Raw genomic sequence first — 23817 nt, forward strand, 5'->3', positions numbered from 1 at the left:
CATGGGCAAGCAGGAGCACACACCCATTGAAAAGAACAGGACTTGAGGTCCCATGATTTTTGTTATCCGTTGGGGGGTCCGGAACAAATCCCAGCGGATAGCAAGGGAACACTATATTAGTCCCAGCTGATGTAGACATAAGGAAGAAATGAGAACTCCATAAGTCAACCCTTAGCAAGTTTTTATTAATTTTGTAGATTTATCTAGTTGCAACTAACAATTGGATTTGGGTCAAGCTTGTTAAGTTCACTTGAAGACTTTTAAACCCTGCCATCAAAATATATTAATTCTCTATAGTTAATATTAGAATAAATACATGGCAAATGAGGAAACAGAATGTCTAAGATTTGTTTTTTTGCTTTTCAAGAAATAAATTTTGATCTCAGGTTGTTGAAATGACAGAGCTCTTTTAATAGTTTATGTATTTAGAGTTGAAGGTTTGAGTTGAGTTTTAACTCCCCAGCAGGCTAGTGGGATTTTGGTCCAAAACACACTACAGAAATAAGTCAGTTTGACACTACTTTAACAGCCATTGTAGTTTTTGTAGCACCAGAGCTCACTGACAGAGAAGGCAAAAGTTATCACACGGGCCCTAAAACGGGTCCGTTGCTTTCCAAAACGGGGACGTGCAGGAACAGGATGGGGCTAAGAACAGAGTTTACCACACATGTGGAATGCTGCCGCTGCTGCCGGGCATTCCAATTGCGTCCTACATCCGCCAGAGGGCGCCATTCCGAGAACGCTTTGGAACAGTTCTCAGAAACATCTAACCATCAATCTACCATAATATACAAAAAATGGGCTGCATTAAAGACACACACTCAGTTTTGGGGTTTTGTTTTTGGGTTTGTTTTATTTTTAATGCAAACTTCTGTCATTTCCAACTAGGGTTGTCTGTGAGGTGGGAAGTGTGCCAGAAAAAAAAGAGGGTAAAATTAAAGTTGATATAAATGGAAAAGAAGGCACATCAACAGAAGAAGTGCAGTTTACATATCAGGTAAGTAAGTCTTTGTCAATACCTTACCTTACATGCAGCATCTTGTTTTCCATTTCCCACTGGGATGAACATAAGTGTTCACGTATCGTAAACAAGGTCTTAATCTTTGTTGCTGCAGTTGGGTGGAAAATTTGCTTAGATTTCCTATCCTAGGAACACAGAAGTTCCTCTTGAAACAGAATTTAGAAGTCTGTTCATTATAGTTTTAAAAATGTCATCCTATTTTAAGTAACTCAATAATAGCAACTGTACTAAAGCAGAAGAAAGAGATGGACAGTCTTATGTTCACACCCAAAGACCCTTAAGCATTAAGTCTAACATTGGGAATGCTCTGCAGGCATTCAGAGGGCACAGATGTTCTGGCTACAATTCCAACTTTTTTTCCCCACCAAAGCCAAAAATGTCCCATCTTACAGAAAGCAGATGGGTTAGCTATTAAGATATTGCTCCAATAAAGTTGACAGGTTCTCTCAAGCCTTCCAAAGCAACAGCAAATGGAGCACAGAGGGTCATTGCCTGCCAGAGAATCATGGAACTCGTAGTCTAGACAGTGATTCCAGAGCAGAGAAGAAGAAGCCTTCTGTTTCATTCCACAAATTAAGGCCCGGGACAGACTGCCCCAAAAGGGCAGGCCGGCAACGGCCTGTTTCCCTCTGGGAGGATGTTGCAGCAGCCAAACTGCCCTGCATCCCTCCGCCCCAAAAAGAACCTGGAAAAACAGGTTCTTTTGGGGGCATCCGGCACCACGTAACCAGTGCGCTTATTGCGCACTCATGACATACGCAACACACAGCAACATCTATATGCTGCACATCACTTACGTCGAGATGGCGGCACCCATATGGACAGAACACCGCCATTAGGCCACCGCCGTGCTAAGGTTAGGGAGTGTGTGGTTGGTGCACAGTCCCTAACCCTAGAATCGGCAACGGTACGCTGCTTCAGGACCGTCTGTCCTGGGCCTAAGAAAAAATTGTCTTGGAAGACCAATAGGAGCTAGTAGTGGATCACAGGTATTAAAAGGGTTGCATTAGGGAAGTGGTACTCCAGTTGGGCTCTGCAAGTATCAAATCTGCTTGAAATAATTCAACCAGGCTTATTTCAGTAATTAGTTACCTGCACTTGAATTCTCACCCATCTCTAATAAAGAAAATCAGCTTTAAGGCAAATTGTACTGTAGGAGATAGCTCATGTGATGAAATTATTGTAATACCAAGAGTGAATACATTAAAAGGTAAGATTTCCCTTTTGACAAGGTTGTCAAGTCATATCCGACTGTAGGGGGTGGTGCTCATCTCTGTTACTAAGCCAAAGAGCTAATGTTGTCAAAGACAACTCTGTGATCATTGGCCAGCATGACTGCACCGAATGCTGTTACCTTCCCTCTAAAGTGGTACCTATTTATCTACTTGCATGTTTAATGCTTTTGAACTGCTAGGTTGGCAGAAGCTGGGACTAGTGACAGGAGCTCACTTCATTATGTTGCCTTGAATTGCTGTCCTGCTGATCTTGCATTTGTCAGAGTCAGCTTTTTAACTGCTGAGCCACCATATGTGCTATGGGTATAATTATATGTATGTAATACATGTGTATTCACTATGTAGTGAATACAGAGCTGCTGAAAATCACAGTGTAGAGAGGTTACTTTGTAAGGCTACAACACCCAAAATCTTCAGGCCATGATGGCCACTGCCAAGGCTGTCTAGGGGATTCTGAGATTAGTAATCCAAAAAGTGATTTTGTGAAATTTATGTAGAATGTCTTATGAATGGCACTACAAACATTAATCTCAAAATGTGTTCAGTTAGATTGTTTACTCGAAACCAATGGCATAAAGAATTTGAGGCTTAGGTAGCTTGCTGTGCCTTCATATTATACATACAACTAGTTGCCATACCAAAGACTAGGTCTCAAATTGGTTTTGCCACAGACATGATGCTTAAAGTTGCAGGATCCTATAATGCATGTAAGACATAGCTTGAGTGAACTTCTGATGTGCAAGTGACTACACACTGTTCAAGTATAGTGAAAATCTTTTAAGAAAAATCAGGTGTCATTTTTGAAGTTTAATACAAAACTAGTGAAATGTACCACATTATAAGAAGTCAGAGTTAGGTTATTCTCTTGAGAAATTTGTTCTGCTTGTGAAATTTCAGTTTTCATGTTGAGTAATAGCTCGTAGGAAGTGAATGTGGTCAAGTCAAAAGAGGAAAGAAGAAAGATAAGTAAAGAAGGGTGGCCAGAATTAGAAAAGAAGTAGTCTGCTGACACTATGCTGTCATGCCCTAACAGCAGTTGGCAAAATTGCAGTGCATTGACCATTTATTGTGAAAGTCTAGCTTTCATTACTACTGCTACCACAGTATCATTTTTAATCTGCATGGTTACAAACCTAAAAATGGATGTAAATGACGATCAACATTTTAAAAAATTGTTTATTTAAAATGTTTGTATCCTGAACTTTCCAGTTTAAGATTGTATAGATAAGCCTATTGTATCTTTAGTATTTTGTGGGTTTTTCAGGCTATGTGGCCATGTTCTAGAAGATTGCTATTGTATCTTTGTTTATTCCTATTTTTGTCCTTGTGAAATATATTAAGACGAAATGAAAGGATTAGCAAAAGGCTATTAGCCTTTATTCCTGAAAGGCACCAGATTCCATCTGATTTTGGAAGCTAGGCAGAGTCAGCTCAGGTTAGTACTTGGATGGGAAACCATCAACAAATAGTGGATGCTGTAGGCTGTATTTCAGAGGAAGGAACTGGCAAAACCACCTCTGAATATTCCCTGCCTAAGAAAACCTGTGAAATTCATGGGGTTCCCATAGGCCAACAGGTAACTTGAAGGAGCGCATGCACACGCGTGCGCACACACACACTTTATGTCATAATAGAAATTTGAAAACATACTTAGGGCTAACATTTTACCATCACAAATCCTTGGTGGTGACAGGATCTCTAGACAGCAAATCTGAAATCATGAGATTCTTTCATACCAAGGGTAATGACTTCATACCCATGGCCCTCAAAGTTTTCAATGCAAAGATTGCAACTAAACTGCTATATGCAGAAGCTATTTAGATTGAAGCTGCCAATTCTGAACTTGATAGTTTCCAAGTAAAATTCTTATGGGCTCTTTTATGTGTTCCTAGACGTGTACCCATGTCAGTTCTTTTATTAGAAATGGGACAATGTCCTCTTTCTATTAAATAATAATAATAATAATAATAATAATAATAATAATAATAATAATAATAATAATAATCAACTGTTTATTTATATACCGCTTTTACTCAAGATCAAAGTGGTTCACATCAGGTAAAACTATGACAAACGTCATAATACAGTATAAAAACAGTTAAAACATTCAATTACAATCATAAATATTCAATAAAATTATCTAAAATAAGAAATTAAGTGGTCAAAATTATAGGCTATCAAGTATCTTAATCTAATTGGGGAATATTTCTCTAAAAAGAGTCGGGAGGATATGCTTGCTATTTGCATTCAAACTTTGAGTCAGAGTATTCATCTTTAAGTCAGGTTGGTGGATCTCCTTGCTTCGGACAGTTATACCAGCAGATGGACTTATAAATCAAGCTTCTGTTGGTCTTTCTGAATCAGGCCATGAGAAGGCATTAAAATAGCTGAGGCAGAGACTCTGGGACATTGCTTTTTACAGCCTCATGATGAGTACTATTACATCTTGCTCTCCTGGTGCTCTAATACCTCATTATGCAGGAACTTTCTGTCAGCCTTCATACCTTAAAAATCTAACTGTTCCAAGGTATCGCATCTTGATCACTAAGGTGAGATGCAGTGTTTTCCCTTCAAACTTAGTTTTTGGTAGGTATGCTAATAGCTATGCTTCCCACCTCAATTTGATTTTGCTCTTGAAAATCTATCACACATGTTTGTAATGTGCCTTTTATAACCAGTGCCACAACCAGCTGATTGCCCTGTTACTGAGTAGTAAGCCGGGCTATTCTGAAATGTTTTATATCAAAATGCTGTTGCAAGACAAATGCATGAATATTACCTATGTTGCAATTTTTTTGTCTTTAGCTATTATAATTAGAGATAGCCAATTATCAAACAGGGGCCAGACTAATGGCAGCATACCCTAGATCTATAGTTATATGATGAAAAATAATCTCCAGTATTATAACCCAATCTGATAATTTAATTTTATGTAAACTTCCTGTATCTTTTATGTAATCTTTCTATTTTATATGGTTTTAAGTTATATATTGTATATGTTAATAGCATGTCTCTCTGGGTCTACTGACTGTAAATAAAGATTGACTTGAATATAATATCATCAGTATCTGTGTTACTGTGCCCATGAAAGTAGCTTCTGTGCTCTCAAGCAAGGGGTGCATATTTGTCACTCTTCTGCAGCCTCCAAATGCCTCCAAATACCTTTCCATGGGTTTTGGAAACTCTTCTAAGCAAGTTTTCTAGGTGGCAAATATTCTGCTCTACAAAAGGCTGTAGGAAGCAAAGAGTGAAAATCTGAATTTATGCCAGATACTTAAAACTCTTGCTGATTTATTCATTGGGTAAAAAGATTTCTCTCTCTCGCTCTCGCTCTCCTTCCTTCTGTTTTTGCAGCAGGCTTATGCATACCAAATATGCAGTAATGCCAATTACTACTGAATTTGTCTCTGCAGTATAAGTACATGTTTAAGGTATATGGATAATAACATACTTTCATTTTCTTTACCTTTCTGGTTATGTGAAGAAACAGTGACTGCTGCTGACCTCAAAGGACAAAAAAACCAATAGGACCACATTAAGAGTGCGGTATTCTTACATCTCTGGGAGCAGGGCATGATCTTTTACAGCTTCTGGCAGAACACTTGAACTTGAAGCCAGGCAATATAGTCTGCTTACACTGTCTTAACAGCCTTTGTCTTTCTCAGCAATCGCCTATAGGCATTGTTTGTGGATAATTTATCTACCAGAAGGCTCCTTCTTTTTATTTTAGAGAACAGATATGGCTTTAAATCTCTTCTTTGTTATATAGCTGATCCTGCAGATGAAGTTAAATGTTACTGTAAAACATTGTCTTTAAAACCACAACAAACATTGATAGAGTGCTCCAGGGCCACTTCAGAAACAATAAGATGAGCAAGCAGTTTCATAAAAAAATCTTTGAAGTGGAGGAAAGAGCAGTGAAAATTTTGCTGTTCCTAAAATAATAGAGGAACAGTATTATTCCATTATATCAATACCCCTCAAAGCAGCTTCTTATCATTTTAAAGGATCCTTTGGGCCAGGTCTTGTTTCTTCCCATTTCATATTTTTATGGTCAAATTGCTTGTGTAAACTGTTTATTTTTAGTGTTATCACCACTCTGTCCATGCCAATCCATTGACGTTGTTGTTAAGTCTATTTTTTAAAACCCAGCTACAATTATTGTTTTATGTTGTCTAATTTTATTAATGGACCTTTGGATTTATTTATTTATTATTTTATTTTGATATGATATTAAATGTAAGCTGCTTTGAAGGCTATTAAATGGCAGAAAAGCAGCATATAAATGTCATAGTAATTCAGTCCAATTACTAGTTGCAACTAGAGGGGATCAGTTGAATCAGCTGCTGAATGGTAAATCAACATGCATGTAAATCCCATTGATTCATTGTGTCTGCTCTAATTGGGACTAGCAAAGATTTGTTTTCAGGGTTTAGCCATTCCACACATGTGGAATACTGATAGTTTTACTGATATTTGCAAAGCAGATAATTTATTCCCCCAGGCAGGCCTGCTTTATCTTCTTTTACATTTCTTACTTTTAATTTCTCACATTGTGTGAAAAGATATAAGCTGACATCCTAGATGGCACTCTGTATACTCTTGTGCTCTCTTTTCACAGACCAAGTCTCATGAGGCCACTGGTGTTAAATGCCATGAAGGGGAAGTTAACCAGGCAGCATATTCTCCAACATTTCACAGATGAAAATCAGGGCAAATTATTTCCAAGCAGCATCAGAGAGTGGTCAAAGTGGCAAAAGCTGTTAAAGACAATTAACACAGTTTTTTTAAAAATTAAACAAAAGTCTTGTTAATGATATACAAGCCAGGGTAGGTTGCAGCAGTTTGTTTTTACTTGAGTTTACAGGGAAGGGCATGATTCTGCCCCCTCCTGTTTTCCAACTGCTAAGTTAATAGAGTGAAAATTACTTACTTTGCAGCAGTTGAAATAAGCACAGGATGAAGGGGGAAAGTGAGAGGAGAGAGAAACTGATATTTTAAATACATCTGAAAAAGGATGACAACAGAGGATTAATTGGGATTGTTGGAGAGCATGAAGCAGCAGAAACTGTCTCTTTTTCCTGCTGCAATTTACTGAAAGGAGGCAGAATGTCAACCTTATTCTTTTGCCTCTTTTGCTCTCTCTAGCTAACTGCAACTACCTAGGGAGAAATGGTTTCGGATGGGAGACAAGTGACTGAAAAAAAGCCTCTTGTGCCCATTCAAAATGTATGTGTGTGTCACTAACAGGATTTTGGATAATGTTATTTATTTAACTAAATAAAGTTCATATTAATTTATTAGAATAAATGCTTACGCCTTCACTTTCCCAAAATAAGGATAAAGCTACAGACATACATGCTATCTTATATTCAAATATTCATAGTTAAAATAGTCACTATTAAATAGATAGTGTATAAATGTGCTTTTAGGATAAATTTTGGTTGGTATGATTTCTAATCCGCTTTGATAGACATTCAGTATTGGCCTATCTCAGGGTGGAAATCACACTGTCCTCCAGATATTGTTGAACTGCAACTCACAGCATACCAGATTAGCAGCAGCCAATAGTGAAGAATGCTCATATTTGCAGTTCAACACCTTAGGGAAGACTGCACAATTCCTATCTCTGGCCTACTTGAACAAATCACTCAGGACAAATCAAGTTGATAGCTATTGTTCTACAAACCAGATTAGCTACAATGATATGATACTGGCTATACAAAGCTAGATATGGTGGTTTCATCATCAAATCAGCATTCTCTAACAAAATAGTAAGAGATTTAAAACCTTCCAGGCAACCCGTTGTGAACAATTTCATTCTAAAAAGAGCCTTTCATTAAATTTATAGCACTAAAAAGGTTTATGGTTTGCTTTATTGGCCCATTAAAGAAAACATTAGGTGTGCTGAGGCAGCTTTGTTGAGCACCAGATGATTATATTAAACAAAAAGGAAAAGTTACACAGCTTTTTTATGTTCCCAAAAAATGTTTCTTCAAAATTAAAAATCATGTGCATAATTTTTATAACCAGTTTTGATATATGGTTCAGTATGCATGCTGAATGTTGGCCAAAAAAAGTGATGGGAGGGTGAGTAACAAAACAAAGGTTAAATGTAGTCCCAGTAATTTCAGTAACAGAGCTGAGTGCATGTTAAATCTCCTTTGTTTGAACAAAGTGCTTACATTTTGCTGTAAGGTAATATATGATTAGAGTCAGTATTTATTTGCAAGTGACTACAGGTATTCTCCCTGACTGCACAAGTCTGTGTATATGGTTGATATACCATGTAAAGTCCACTATGCATTGAGTGTGCAATTTCCTACAATGTCACAGATAGTTCATCCTGTTAGGCAGCCTCAGGTGTCATAGCCAAGTTTCTTTAGGTTCTCTGTCTTACTGCTACAGTCGGCCCTTCTTATACACGGATTTTTTATACACGGATTCAAGCATACACGGTTTGAAAATGTTCCAAAAAAGTATAAATTTACCTTGATTTTCCATTTTTTATAAGGGACACCATTTTGTTATGTCATTATATCTAATGGGACTTGAGCATACATGGATTTTGTTATACACGGGGGATCTTGGAACCAAACCACAGCGTATAACAAGGGTCCACTGTACATGCTGCCCAGTGATTTACAACAAGAGCAAATGCTACTTGTGTGCAACAGGAGTAGCTAAACAAATTGTGATATGAAAACCCAGTAGCAGTCCACTCCCTGGCTTGTCTCTCTCCGAAAAAGCTAGAGAAATAATCCTAGAACAAAGCTTGGCAGGGTGCTCCATCTGAAAAGGGAAAAGGTGGTAGACTACCCCAGTTGGGTTAATTGCATGAGCAATACACTAAAGGCCAAAGAGCTGTGGTAGGAATGATTAGCCAGTGTAGACATGCATGGAGAGCCAGCATGATGTAGTTGTTCGAGTGTTGGACTATAATTCTGGAGAGAAGGCTTTGGCGGGATACAGACCGCCGCTTTGCGGCGCTCCCCCGCCGCCGCCATTTGCTCCGTGCGGGAGCCGCAGCAGCCAAACCGCGCGACTCCTGCGCGGAGCAAAAAAGAAGCTCCATTTCGGAGCTTCTTTCTGTGGCGCATCTATGATGTCGCGAGGCGCCGCAGGCGCATTCGCAACGTCATAAGCGCCGCGACACGTCTGGACGCTATGCGTCCAGTACGTAAAGATGGTGGCGCCCATGTGGAAGGGGCGCCGCTATCTTGTACGTACTGTATACGTACTAGGGTTAGGGGGGTGCGAAAGCACCGCCCCTTCCTAACCCTAGTACGTATACAGTACGTACTATATGGTGGTGTGTATCCCGCCTTTGAATCCTTGCTTGGCCATGGAAACCCACTGAGTGACCTTAGCCTTAGACGGAGGCAACGGCAAGCCCCCTCTGAAGAAATCTTGCCAAGAAAACCTCATGATAGGTTCTCCTTAGGGTTACCATAATTGAAAGTACAAAACAAAAACAACTACATTTGCAGAGTGATTTACCCTCAGCAACCTGGAATTCTGGTTATCCATGATAGCCAAATTCACCTATTGTTTCCATTCAACACTTAATTGAGAAGAGAACAACAATGGTCCAGTTTTTGGTCTGCAGTTTGTGTAATCATCACTGTTAGCTATCCTGGCTAGGGCTGATAAGGGTTGTGGGTAACAGTTACCTGGAAGACCACAGTTGCCCTTGCCTGATTTCTATGAATTGAAAAGCTCTAACGTGAAGTTAACTAGATGTATGTGTCAGATCTCATTCCTTTGGATTAGAACTATAATGTCTTTGTTTAGGGGTGGTTCTCAGAAGCCACAGAGAAAGTCTTTTTTTTTTTTTTTTTTTTTGGGTGACCTCACCAAATATAGCTCTGATATTGGCATAACACAGAAAAGAGCACCTCCACAGAACTAAATGCATGGAGACACCACATAGAGCAGGGGTAGGCAACCTGCGGCCCGTGGGCCAGATGCGGCCCGGCGAGGCCTTGGGACCGGCCCCAGCCCAGTCCTGCCGCCGATTGCCGCCGGGGCCTTTGGCCTCTTGCACACAGGGGCAAGGGGGGCAATTGTCTATAGACGCCTCAGAAACATGCATTTATATTAACATTTTTTTTAAATCAGAAATTTTTTTTTGCATGTCCTCCACTTTTTTTTAAAAAAGTATCCACCATTTGAAAATGTTGTCCTACATTTGTCCCGGTTTATTTATTTATTTACTTTTTTTTTAAAAAAATATTTAATTATTTATTTTTTGGCTTTGGCCCCCCAGTTGTCTGAGGGACAGCAACCCGGCCCCCAGCTCAAAACAGTTGCCTACCCCTGACATAGAGCACATCCCACTGAGATGTAACTGAGGCATGTGCCTTCATGGATAACGCTCCTGAGGGGTCACATCTTAATGTAGGAGTGGGCAAACATGTGGTGCCAAGTTATTTCACAAGAAAGGATAGAGTATTATAGCAAATTACTGTGTCTGTATGCACATAATCATAGTGTTATAACTAGATCCACATGTATTACCTGTTTCTTAGAAAAGCAGTAGGTCCATATGTATGGTATTAGCCAAAAATCTTCCTGAACAACTCCCAAAGATATATAGCATAACTATCCCATGTATCTCGGGCTTACAATTTAAATTTAAAATATGACACAAGCAAGGATAGAAAGGGAAGAGATGAAAATAACCCAGTTTAGTTCTTACAGTGACCATCTGGCTAGAAACAATTCAGAAGGCACCATGTTAGAATGTCTGTCACAAGATAACAGGTTTGAAAGGGCTAAAGCTGGCTGTCCTGCCTCTACTCTATTCTACTCTTCTGTGGCCTGCAAGAATGTGGTAGCACCAATCATGTCATGAATATTCTTGAACTATGCTTTAGAAACCAAGCCTGGGCCAACGAAGCCTATTTTATGTGTTGTAAAATCAGGCCCAGGCCATTAAGTTTTGTCAGGAATCCATCTAAAACCATCTATTACAAGACTTTATTCTTGTAGCTCCTAAGCTGATATACTCTACAGGAGGGTATGCCTGGATAGAAGATGAATTGGTGTTATTACTGCTTAAGAAGTTTACTGTGGTACCGAAAGAAAAAGATTCATGATACCTTTTGGCAAGTAATCTGGGCAATAAAACATAACAAGGTGTGCACTATATTCAAAACAAAAGCTAATGAATTATTAGTAGCAGGGCAGAAAATAGAAAGACTTTCCCATCTATGTCTATAATTCTTTCAATTGGTGCCTTGTACTCTCTCTCTCTCTCTCTCTCTCTCTCTCTCTATATATATATATATATATATATATATATATATATATATATTGAGTCTAAGAATATAAAATAGGCATGCACACACACACACTAGCCTTCAAAATATTTTCTGGGCTTACTGCAGAAAGGAGTCATGAACATTGACAACACACATGTGAGCATGCAGTTCTAGTTTGTATTGTTTCGCTGTAGTATCTGAGACAATGAGTCAGTCTCTGTCTTTTCCTGAAGTTTGTGGGTACTAAGTGTTTGTTTATATTTTTTGTGTTTTTTTGTCATATGCTATAAAAGGGGATGCGGTGTTTGGCTTTCAGGATTATGATTTCCACTCAGATATGGAGTAAAATAAATTAATAAATGCCATTATCCATGTACAAGAAAATATTTTTTTCACTTGAGTGTGTGTGTGTACACACGTATGCAGCCATATCACCAACAGGAAATTGGCTGATTTGGAAGTATCACAAGAGTTTCATCTGCACAACAGAAATAATCCAGTCTGACAGCACTTTAACTGTCATGGCTCAATACTATGGAATTGTAGGGACTGTAGTTTGTTGTGGCACCAGAGCAGCCAAGAGCTCTGGTGCCACAACAAACTACAGTTCCCAGAATTCCATAGCACTGAGCCATGGCAGTTAAAGTGGTGTCAAACCAGATTATTTCTGCCATGAGGATGCAGCCAAGGTGAGCAAGTTGAACCAAAGTCACAATGGTCCTTGGAGTGCAATGGGCATCCATAATAGCTTGGTACAATGTTGCCTTATATTCAAATGGCAACCCTAGTTGTTGTTGTTGATTTTACATTTTCTCATAACATTCAAGAACTTGCTTTGTTGTTCTTGGGACTGATACAGTTATCACTCAGTAAAGAATAGGGGGAAACACTGAAACTAAGAAAACTGTAAGCTCAAAAGGAAACCTTCAGAAAATGAACAGACAGCTAATCCGCAGTGTTGCTGCTAGGGCCTTGAAATCAATAGCAGCTTATAGCTCTGTAATCTTCAAATATGAGTCTGTTTGTAATCCCTTTCATTTCTTCTTCACTGATCTATTTTTCCCCCCAGATAAGCATTATTACCATGCTTAGAATGTGCCTTTTTAGAGCAATAACTGAGTTTAACCAGTTTGTGATTTACTGGTTACAGGACCCTGAACCTACAGGAATATATCCCCAAAAAGGTCCCCAAGCTGGAGGAACTGTCCTGACCGTCAGTGGCACAAACTTGGACACTGGCTCTATTCAAGATGTTAAAGTTTACCTTGACCATGAACCCTGTAAAGTGTAAGTGGACAACAAACATTATCTGCCACTGTACCTTAGCTATAATTAATGTATATGTTACAGATTTCTGTTCCTTTAGTTACATTTGAACTATCCTGGCATCATCTGAAGCGATTCTCCTTATTTGCTAATTCTCCTTAACCATTCTGGTAACTAATGGAAACTACCAATCTCTGTTTCTGTCCCTTGTGATTCTCATGTCACACATATCTATCTATGGCAAATGAGTTTAATAGCAATTGGTTACTTAGATACATAAAAATAATCATCAAAGGCGTTGGCCTAAATACAGTCATTAGTTCCAACTAGAGTAGACCATTAAATCAATGGAAGCAATGGAAGCTTCTGTGTATATCAGTGGCTCTATTCTAAATGGCTATATTCTGTTTGAGACAAACAATTGTATCTTGCTCATTTCTTTTTAACATTTTTCCATTCCTACGCAACATGTTTCAGTGGAGATAGTTTGGGGACATTTAGCTAAGTACCATTGCTCAACTTCCATTTGCTGTGTAGAAGCATAACTGTCAAAAGTGATCCCATCCTAGCTGAAATGTCTTGATCGACTTCTCACATGCTTTGCAATAAATGTAATGCCATCATGTTGTGAGTCTCTATGGAGATTATCACACGCGGTCTGGAACGTCACCCAAACATCATCAAAATGGGGTGGAAGTGTCACAGTGTGATCATGCCTGGCACTTCTAAATTGAAATGGAAGCATTATCAAAGGGAGCCCTGGTTGCGCAGTGGTTAAATGCCTGTACTGCAGCCATTCACTCAAAACCACAAGGTTGCGAGTTCAAGACCAGCAAAAGGGCCCAAGCTCGACTCAGGCTTGCATCCTTCCAAGGTTGCTAAAATGAGTACCCAGACTGTTGGGGGCAAATTAGCTTACTTGCTAATTAGCTTACTTGCTGTTCACCGCTATGATCTTTGGAATAGCGGTATATAAATAAAACAAATTAAATTAATTATAATTATCATCATGGAATCATCAACGGAGAAGCCCTGTTCTTATTATTAACGGATTAATCTGTTAATAAGAAAAAGGCTGCTTCCCTGACGATTCTATGATGTATCCATGATGATAACACTTCCATTTCAGTTTAGAAGCGCCAGGCATGATTGTCACATCATGATGCTTCTGCCCCATTTTGATGACGTTTGGGTGATGATGGCACCACATGTGATAAGGTTAGGCAGGACACATTCCATGTCAATGTATCAATGCAGATATCTTTTATTAAATATTCAAAATAAGACAGAAATGGCAAAATAACAACAATTATATCTGACTAATAATTTTTTCAGAGATTCTAACTCTGTTATCATCAATAGCATTAAAATATCCATCTTTCCCAAGCAAAACAATCCCAGCTCACCATTCCAGCCTAATCCAGTTCATAGTTCCAACTATAGTTAGACCCATGAAAACAATAAAAAATATGTTAGTCTTGATTTACCAAGATTTTTTTTTACCAAAACTTGATTTACCAAGTCTTGATTTAGAGTCCATTGGGTGTACTTCACTTCAGACTAACAATTGGATTTAGGCCTCTGGTGTTATGGAGTGAATCTTAAACATGATGGTCCCTAACTAATGAGGTAAATCACAATAGCCAAGAAATATTGATTTTTATTCTGCCAGACTCTATCGGTTCAGTGGGGGCGGAATTTCATCATGGGATGATTGGCTTTGAGCATTATGGCTCAAGGGGTATTTTCAGCAGACAAGGGGAGAATCTGTTACAGATGGGTCTTACTCACTTTAGAAAGACTTTTTTTGGCTGAATCCCCATGGATGATATAATGTGCTTTGGCTTTAGTCTGCTCAGACAGCCTCCACTGTAAATGTTACAAGAGAAAAAATGAAAATGATAATAGAAGCAGCATAGAGTGATATCTGCAAATGTCAAATCTGTTATGTTATACTGATGTCTTAAACAGGGCTTTACTGTAGGATGCTTCTTATGTTTGCTTTGACTATTGAAAGTATAACCAGTTAAGATGGAACAAGAAAGAAAGCAATACTATATATGCAATGTATTCCACTTATTTTGAACTAATAGATGGACCACCAAATCATTTTAAAATAGGAAAGCTTTCATTAAACTTTGTGTTAGGCACCTAAATTGAGGGTAGTCCTCAGTCAAAGGTATAGGAATATAAACAGAGCAGAACTGAATTGGAACACGCTCACTTGTCCTGTGGCCAGAGATTTTCCAGTGTTGCTGACTGTTTCTGATAACAGAATCCACAGCCCACTTGTTATAAGATCTGGAAGGCAAGCAGGTTTAAAAGTTAGAACCTCCATGGTACTCCAATAATGACTACCTGAAAGTGAATAAAGACAGTGTTGCACTGCCTACCTGTCAGTACTTAGACAGTGCCTAAAATGGTGATATATCTGGGTCATAAACTGAAAAGCATACATCCATGGCCATTCCTTCCATTTAAATGCTTGTTCTCCCTCTCCTTTTTATGCTTGGCTTGTGTCTTCAGCCAGTACTGAATGCTGGTAAATGTGTCAAAGGTCCAAATTATCCTAATTCCCTCTTTCTTTTCTGTAGCCCTGATAAGCCAATAAATGTAATCCCATTTAACTTTATCTTAATGTTTATCTAGCCATCAGGTCAAGTGATGTTGATATGTCTTGAACCAAGCAGAAAAAGGAAGCTACACATCTTTTACACAATAATATAGTTTTGTTGCTTATATTTATAACATCATTTTTGCTTTCTCCCCTTTTATTTATTTATTTTTTTACTTAGCATCAAATTTGGGCAAGAAATAGTTTGTGTTACTGGTCCGAATAACAAAGAAGGACCTGTTTCTGTAATAGTATGGCATGGAGGTACACAGAAAACCATAACAAATGAAAGGTTTACTTACACTGAAAACCCTACAGTTACAAAGATCACCCCTGAAGCCAGCATTCGCAGGTAATAAAATGTTTCTGTTACAAAGATGTGTTCAGCTTTAATAAATTCAAATAGTAGCATAGTAGCTATTAGATGACTACTACTATGAGCTTGAGCAATCACAATAAATGAAACATAATTGTATCTTACTTCTAAAATGGAAGTCATTACCTTCAAGTAAAGCAGAGTTTTATTCATCCACTTAAGAATAAAGTGTCAAATATATAAGATGTTAATATGACTAATTTCTTTTATATATGAAAGAATGAAGTAACTAATCTACAAACTGGATTTGATTTTATCAAAAATAAACTTTTCACTCTTCACATAAGAAGCTGCATTAAACTGAACCAGACCATTGGTCCATTTATTGACACAATATTTCTAGTCAGATACTTCTAGACATAATAGCTCTTGGTGAAGAATGGTATAGGTACAGTAGTTGAAGTGGCCATTTGCTAAACATGTGGGCATCTAGATGGCCATATGTTCAGCATCCCTGGTCTGAACTGTTTGGTAGTGGTTCCTCGGGATTTCAGATAGGAGTCTTCCCATTCCTACCTGGAAATGCCAGAGACTAGATTTTGTGAAATGTGTGCTATACTAGACATCTATGGCTTTGCATGAAATTTTTGCATTGCCCTCAGAATTTGATTTTATAAGATTAGAAACATTCAGTTGTCTTGAACATATTTTTAAAAACGCAAGCCATCAGTGAATGATCATATGAATTGCAAGATTCATCTGAGTGGCAGAAGGTATTGGCTTGTTATTTCTACCACTATGTCGGTTCATCCCAATATTAAAGATTTCTGACCTCTTCCTAAATTGTGTGTGCTGTCTTATCAAAGTCACGGCCTTAACAGCAAATTTGGGGACAACTTGTATATGTTTGTTGGAACTGCTGGTAATGTTCCTTGTGCATAAGAAAGTCTGTTCTACAGACTTAGTAAAATACTTAACAAGCTCATAGTAATACTTGTGGGGAAAGAAAAAGCAAGTGGTCTATACAACAGTCTGCCTGAAATCTCACCGATTCTTAAATATTAAAGCAGTTACATGCACCAAGCTGTTTTTCATCTGTAAATGTACAACTTTTTAATGAAGTTGTATAACTTCACCACAACTGAGTAAATTAAGCAGTTCAACCTATGTGCCATAGCACAGTGGGTTTAACTGTTGTCAGGAGGAGCACGCAGGATGAGGTGGAGTGTCTGTGGTCCATAATTAGTTGAACTCCATTAATTTGTAGCAACATGGCTTATTGATGTATGTATGTGTATGTGTGTGTGTGTGTGTGTGTGTGTGTGTGTATATATATATATATATATATATATCTTTATTTTTAAGAAAAAATTACACTAAGAAAAGTGGAACAAAAAACAAGCCATGCAGCATGCTGATTTATTGATTCATTGAAGAAATCTATCTACCACTTTTTTTAAGAGCTGCCTACCCCAATGTATATTGACATTAGAAGCTAACAAAAAAAAATGTTATGGCAGTCTACACAAAGTGAAAGGACTCTCTAATGGTCTGTCTCTTTGGTGTGTGCACTGCATAATTATCTGTCACAAGAAAGAAGAGCAAACACTTTTGTCATGCAGGCTAATCATAGCTCATATATCACAATTCTGAGGACTTCCACATTAGTCTACTTCCATTTGGTCTGAAGGGATTTTCAAAAGAGCATAAATGGCCGAATATACTTTAATAAGCAAGGGAATGTTGCTAAAAACGGGGGGGGGGGGGGCAGGTATCAGAACTGGAGGAAAATGATATTTTTAAACATCCTTTTTTGCAGCAGAGGAGGCTAAAATTTAGTAATATTGTTTGTGTCTTTAATGTGCATTTAATATTCTCTTCGGGGTGAAACAGATGGGCAATATAAAGTGGTTTTCAGCCACTTTGAAGGTGGGGCGTTTAGATGACGCATGCCTTTAAAGTGGCTGGAAACTTGATTGAAACCACGCTCTGAGACTGAAAACTGGAGCAAAAAAGAGCCAGGATAGTCTGACTCAAGGTGGAAAATATGCATCTTCGTGTGCCAACATAAGTCTGGAACTGCAGCAAAGCAAGGAAATGAAAGTGCAACCACTCCAATGGATGTAATCACAATATACATAAACCATATAGTCCAACAGGTGTGAAGGGGGGGTGAAGGGGGCATTTATGGGGGGCCTCCATAATTGTGCTTTGCCAATGTATCATTTGTACACCAATGCACCAGCGAGCATCACACATGTGAATGTGTGGCCAATCAAAGGGATAGCCATCCAATAGGATGGCATCTGGACGGATATGGGAAGTACTTGGAGGTCACAGGTGGTGTGTTTGTGCGATGGTACACATATATGGTGGGGAAGCAACAAAAAAAATTTCACATTGGTGTGGCATGATGCCATGCCGTGAAGTCTGGCCCTGTGTATTCAGCCCACATTGGGAGTGGGCCATTCAGGCAGTGTGCTTTTGACCTGCTTTTGGGAAGAGCAGGATTGAGCCACTTTTTCCTGCCTGTCTCTTCCAGCTCTCTGTCTTCTAACAAAAGGATGTGATACAGAACTGTAATGTAAAGATTGAACATAAACAGAAGTAGACATCACGGTGCTGTTTGCTTGTTTGTATTTCAGTGGTGGACGTAATATTACTGTAGTTGGAGCTGGTTTTGATATAATTCAGAATTTCTTTGTGGAAGTTGTATTTAAGACATCTTCTAAAAGAAGGAAGAGAGAGATAGAAGAGCTGCAAAAGGTAAACATTTGTATTTCTTTCCAAAGAAATGTAATTTACGCAATGCCTAAACAAGTGCTAATCCAAAGACCCCTGAAATAAAATGGGTTAAATAGCCAGAACTTCAGAAAATATTTTGCAATGCTTATGCTTCTATAAAAAATGTCTAAATTTATGAAATGTTATCACAAAATATTATCATGCATGTTTAAATGTTGGAAATCCCAGACACCCAGAAATGTGTGCAATTACCTCAGTTTCCAGTCATATCCAAAGTCCTTTTGCAAAGACTTTTAATAACATTTGGCATTTAGTAGGGTCCCTGAAGAAGGACCCTCCAAGACAAGGACAGAAAAGACAAAGGAGTAAGCTGGGGGGGGGGGGCGTCAGTCTCCCCAGCCCCTGAAGGAGTGCTAGACCCTCCAGGACAACAAGGACAATAGAGACAAGAGGGAAAGGTTAGGGAAGCTAACAAACAACAGTGGAGGCATGATATAGGGAGGAGAACAGCTACTGGGCAGCGGCAGTAGTGGTGGGTGTCTCTAAAGTGAGAGAGTAGCGGTGATACCATAGCTATCACTTTAGCATTGCGCACAGAGAAGGGGAGTAGCCCTCTTTGTGTATCCCCCTTACCTAGAAGACCCCGTGATGAGACACCAAGTGAGACACAGACAGGATCAGAGCACTAATAGGAAGAAATAAAGATGGTGAGACAAGTAATAGGCATGCTCAGAAAGACAAATGCAATCCGAAGCAGCACATAAAATAGGGACATGGAATGTGTGAAATACAGTGTGCCCGCGCTATACACAGCCATGCTGGAAGACGGGCAAGCATGCCCTGGAAAGGATAATAATGCACGCGCCGCTGCATGCACAAGCCCCATTCATTTAAATGGGGCTTAACCATGCGCAAAATTCCCCTTATGCCTGGGAGGGGGGGGTCCGGAATGGATCCTCCACATAAGGGAAGGGTGAACTGTATGAGCCAAGGGAAGCTAGACATGATAAAAAATGGAAATGGAATGCATGAACATAGGAGTACTGGGGGTGACTGAGTTAAAATGGACAGGAATGGGCCACTTTGATTCAGAGAACTATGAAGTACAGTATTCTACTCGGGGCATGAAAAGACAAGAAGAAATGGGGTGGCTTTCATACTAAGAAGAGATGTGGCAAAAAATATCAAAAGATACAATACAAAATCAGACTGAATCATCATGCAATGAGCCAAGCAGACACTAATCCTCTTTTGCAGACCCTCCTACCCTGAGGCCTGACCTTAGCAACAAAACAATACACATGCAAATCACTCCTGCCTTTCCAGGTCACACAATATATATACCCAAGTCCTTTCTAGGCAAGCATTCTCTGAAGATGCCAGCCATAGATGCTGGCGAAACGTCAGGAAAAAACTCTTCTAGAACATGGCTACATAGCCCCACAAAACCCCACAAAAAACTATGTTATACTTAAGATAGCAGAATTTTGTTACATTATATGTAAAACATGCTCGCAGATGATTGGTAACAACTGATGTTAGTTGGCAGAGACCAGTTCCGATTTCCTTGTTTCTGTTTCTGATTTGTTTTAATAATTGTACATTATTTCCTTATGTATCTATATAATGTTTATATTATTTTTATACTGGCCCACGACCATAATAAAATCTGTTGTTGTAGTTGTTGACTGAGCACAAAAGATAGAACCATACAAGGCACTGTATTCCCTATGGATGTGAGAGATGAACAGTTAAGAAACAAGATGGGAAGGAAATCAGTGCATTTGGTGCTGGAGAAGAGTGCTAAGGATCCCATGGATGGCCAAAAAGACAAACAAATGGGTCCTAGAGCTGATCAAGCCAGACATTTCTCTGGAAGCCAAGATGACAAAATATAGGCTGCCACACTTCAGATACATCATGAGAAGGCATGACTCACTAGAAAAAACAATAAGGAAAGGTGGAGGGAATTAGAAAGAGAAGGCCAGATGCTAGCTGGATGGACTCTATTAAGGATATGAATGTACAGGAACTAAGCAGAGTAGGGAGGACAGGGGATCTTGGAGATGTCTCATCCACAGGGTCGCCATGGGTATGATCAACTTGAGGGCAGTTAACAACAACAAAATTTAGTATTGTAACTTGATTTTGGGGTGTGACTTGGGGGCTGTGCAGACCCACTATTAAGTCCAGCCTGGGGGCAGAGTTGGGGCGTGGCATCCATATGACGCATGCTCCGACTTTACCTCCATGGCGGCATGATGCCACATGTCACTCCACATGGCGGACGGCATCACAGTGCTCCTCTAGTGCTGCGTGTACACAACACAGCCCCAAAGGAGCACCTTAAAGCTATGGCGGCGTGGCTATCATGCCCTTCCCAGGGCTCAAAAAGGAGCTGCTTTATGCGGCTCCTTTTTGCTCCCTGGAAAGGCCAGATCAGGGCCGTGGTGTGCGAGGCAGCTGCAGGCTGCCACTTAGGGGCAATCTGCAAGGCCTGTTAATTTCTCTAGCAGAGATATTTACTGTGAGACTTATCACATTACAAAAGTAAGATGAGAGGCAATGGCATAGAAGTGGCTTTCTGTTTTCTGCTCCACATACCCTTGAAGTTTCTGTTCTATTCCTGAGTGCCTTTTCTCTTTCTGGGGGAAAAAGTTTGGCAAACAACATGGTTTTACAGCTATCTCTCTCTGGTGAGAGAACAGAAATATTATGATGTCATGCAGAGAGGTAAGCAGAAAGTTGCTTCTATCTTGCTTCATCTTGTTTTACTATTGTAATGTAAAAGTAATTTTAAAAATTCATAACTTTTTATTACAGGTATACAAAATAAGACTTGTCAGCTTAAAATCAGTTTAACAGAACCATAAGATTAATTGGTTGGTTTTTACTCTAAGCAACACTAGATTATTTGAAATTCTACAAGTACATTTCACATGTTTTAGCAGCAGAAATATTTGCTTTCTCGTGTGTGTGTGTGCAAGAGAGAGAGAGAGAGAAATTAACCATTTACATATTGGGTTTGCCTTATTTGGTGATAAACGAAAGTTACAATTTTAAGTACTAATGTTGAATACTCCCATTTTACTTTATTTTTTTAGTTTGAAGGAAAAACTATATCAAAAATCAATGACACTGCAATAGTCTTCTTAACTCCACCAGTACTGGAGGATCCAGAAAACTATAGAATTACTATACTTATTAAAATGGATGGTCATGAGGTGGAAAGGGACTTCCAATATGTTGCTGATCCAACCTTTGAAAACTTCACTGATGGTATCAAAAAGGAGGTCAATAAACTTATTCATGCAAAGGTAAGTGTGTCCGGAAAATTATTCCCCTTGCCCACACATAGACTTCTTTTTTTAAAAAAAATGATATTTTGCTTCCCCTTATTGATATTTTAATTTCTGTTTCTGAACCTAAACTGATGAATGTGGTTAGATTGTTGAATCTGTTTAGTGTTTCAAATACTAGTACGAAGTGAGGACAAGAGGGGAAGAAATGCATTGATTTTTGCTGCCTTGTAGGGATCCTTAGAAATTCCTGTAATTTGTTTGCAATCAGTGGCATCCTTTTTTTATCTGCCACTGATTTCTGGAGTTTAGCTCAGTTCTTTAACATCCTTTGAATGCTTTCACATCTCCTGTTGCAATAGGTAATGGTAGGGTATTGCATGCTGTAAATCCAGGCCAATCATATCTTTGTTCTTTACAGTTTGCATAAAAAAGATTGTAGATCACTTCAGTGTATTACCTTCCTTAAGAGTATTATCTTTTCTTTGTAACTTTCAACCCAAGCTCTGTTTTCAGATGAAACTATACAAAAGATTAATGTATTAATCATACAACGTGTATCCTCCCTTCCCCACACCTCAAAATAAGCCAATAACTAAAATGGCTTTGTGTTCCATTTTTCTTTTTAGGGTAGTAATCTGAACAAAGCTATGACAATGGATGAGGCTCGTGCATTTGTGGGGGAGGAACCCTGCAACATAACAACCCTGACTGAGAAGGATTTATACTGTGAACCACCTGAAGAGCAGCCCCCACCCAAACGAAGACAGAAGAGAGATACAGTTAATAACCTGCCAGAATTCATTGTAAGTCACATTCATCTATGTTTTCAACAATATATATATAAACACACACACACACACACACACACACACACAGAGTGTAGCACTGAGGGTATCTTGTTTTTAAGTGACACTAATAAAGAGCCCCCTGAACAACATAATTTGTGCTTCCCCAGAGCATTTGCAGAAGAACCATTCTGCCACTTGCTACTCCACGTCTTACAAAATATAGACAAATAATGCAATTGCAGCCAAGCTTGTGGGGGCGGGCACTTTCCAGTTGGACACACTTGAGGGACACACTTTGTTTTAATTCTTGTTTAAATCTTTAATATATGCTGGAGTGTGTAGCTGTGTGACTTTGTCTGCCAAACAAAAAAAGCACTTGCATGTACACCTGCACACAGCTCCTTGCTATTTAACATTTACATGAAACCGCTGGGAGAGATCATCCGGAGACATGGGGCGCGGGGTTATCAGTACGCTGATGACACCCAGATTATTTTCTCTATGTCTCCGACTGATGCAGTGACCGGGGATGGTGTCTCTCCTCTCGAGGCCTGTCTGGGGTCAGTAATGGACTGGATGAGGAAAAACCGACTCAAGCTGAATCCAGAGAAAACGGAGGTACTAGTGATAGGTTCCCCCGGTCCAGGAATGGCTGTGGTTCCACCTGTCCTAAACGGGGTCACGCTCCCTGCGAAGGACTCTGTGCGCAGTCTGGGAGTGCTTCTTGATTCTTCGCTTCATCTGACTGCTCAGGTGAACGCGACGGTCAAGAGCACCTGTTACCAGCTTCGGCTGATTCGCCAGCTGCGCCCATATCTGGACCGGAGGGACCTAGAAACTGTGGTACATGCTCTGATAACTTCGAGATTGGATTTCTGCAATGCACTCTACATGGGGCAACCCTTATACCAAACTCGGAAGCTTCAAGTGGTACAGAATATGGCAGCCCGGCTGGTCACTGGTGCGTCCAGGACCAGCCATATAACACCTGTACTTAAAGATCTTCACTGGCTGCCTGTTCGCTTCCGAGCTCAATATAAGGTGTTGGTTATCACCTATAAAGCCCTAAATGGCTTGGGCCCAGGATTCCTAAAGGACCGCCTCTCCCCATACAATCCGCCTCGCACCCTCAGAACGTCTGGGCAGCAATTGCTGAAGGTGCCTGGGGCCAAGCATGCTTCTACGTCTAGAAGGGCTTTTTCTATAGCTGCCCCAGCCCTTTGGAACACGCTGCCCACTGAGCTCCGCTCATCTACCACCCTGG

General features: G+C 39.5%; 1 protein-coding gene across 1 annotated transcript in view; it reads left to right on the plus strand.

Annotated features, from left to right (window-relative positions):
• PLXNB2 (plexin B2) overlaps positions 1–23817 on the plus strand; it is a 397958-nt gene that overhangs the window by 324334 nt on the left and 49807 nt on the right. Inside the window, exons 17-22 of the mRNA XM_042469905.1 lie at positions 889–997; positions 12673–12809; positions 15584–15754; positions 18364–18484; positions 21568–21780; positions 22392–22568. Coding sequence (XP_042325839.1) covers positions 889–997; positions 12673–12809; positions 15584–15754; positions 18364–18484; positions 21568–21780; positions 22392–22568 — 928 coding nt within the window. The remainder of the gene's footprint in view (positions 1–888; positions 998–12672; positions 12810–15583; positions 15755–18363; positions 18485–21567; positions 21781–22391; positions 22569–23817) is intronic.

The sequence above is a fragment of the Sceloporus undulatus genome, chromosome 5 (genome assembly GCF_019175285.1).
Source record: "Sceloporus undulatus isolate JIND9_A2432 ecotype Alabama chromosome 5, SceUnd_v1.1, whole genome shotgun sequence".
NCBI classification, from domain to species: Eukaryota; Metazoa; Chordata; class Lepidosauria; order Squamata; family Phrynosomatidae; genus Sceloporus; species Sceloporus undulatus.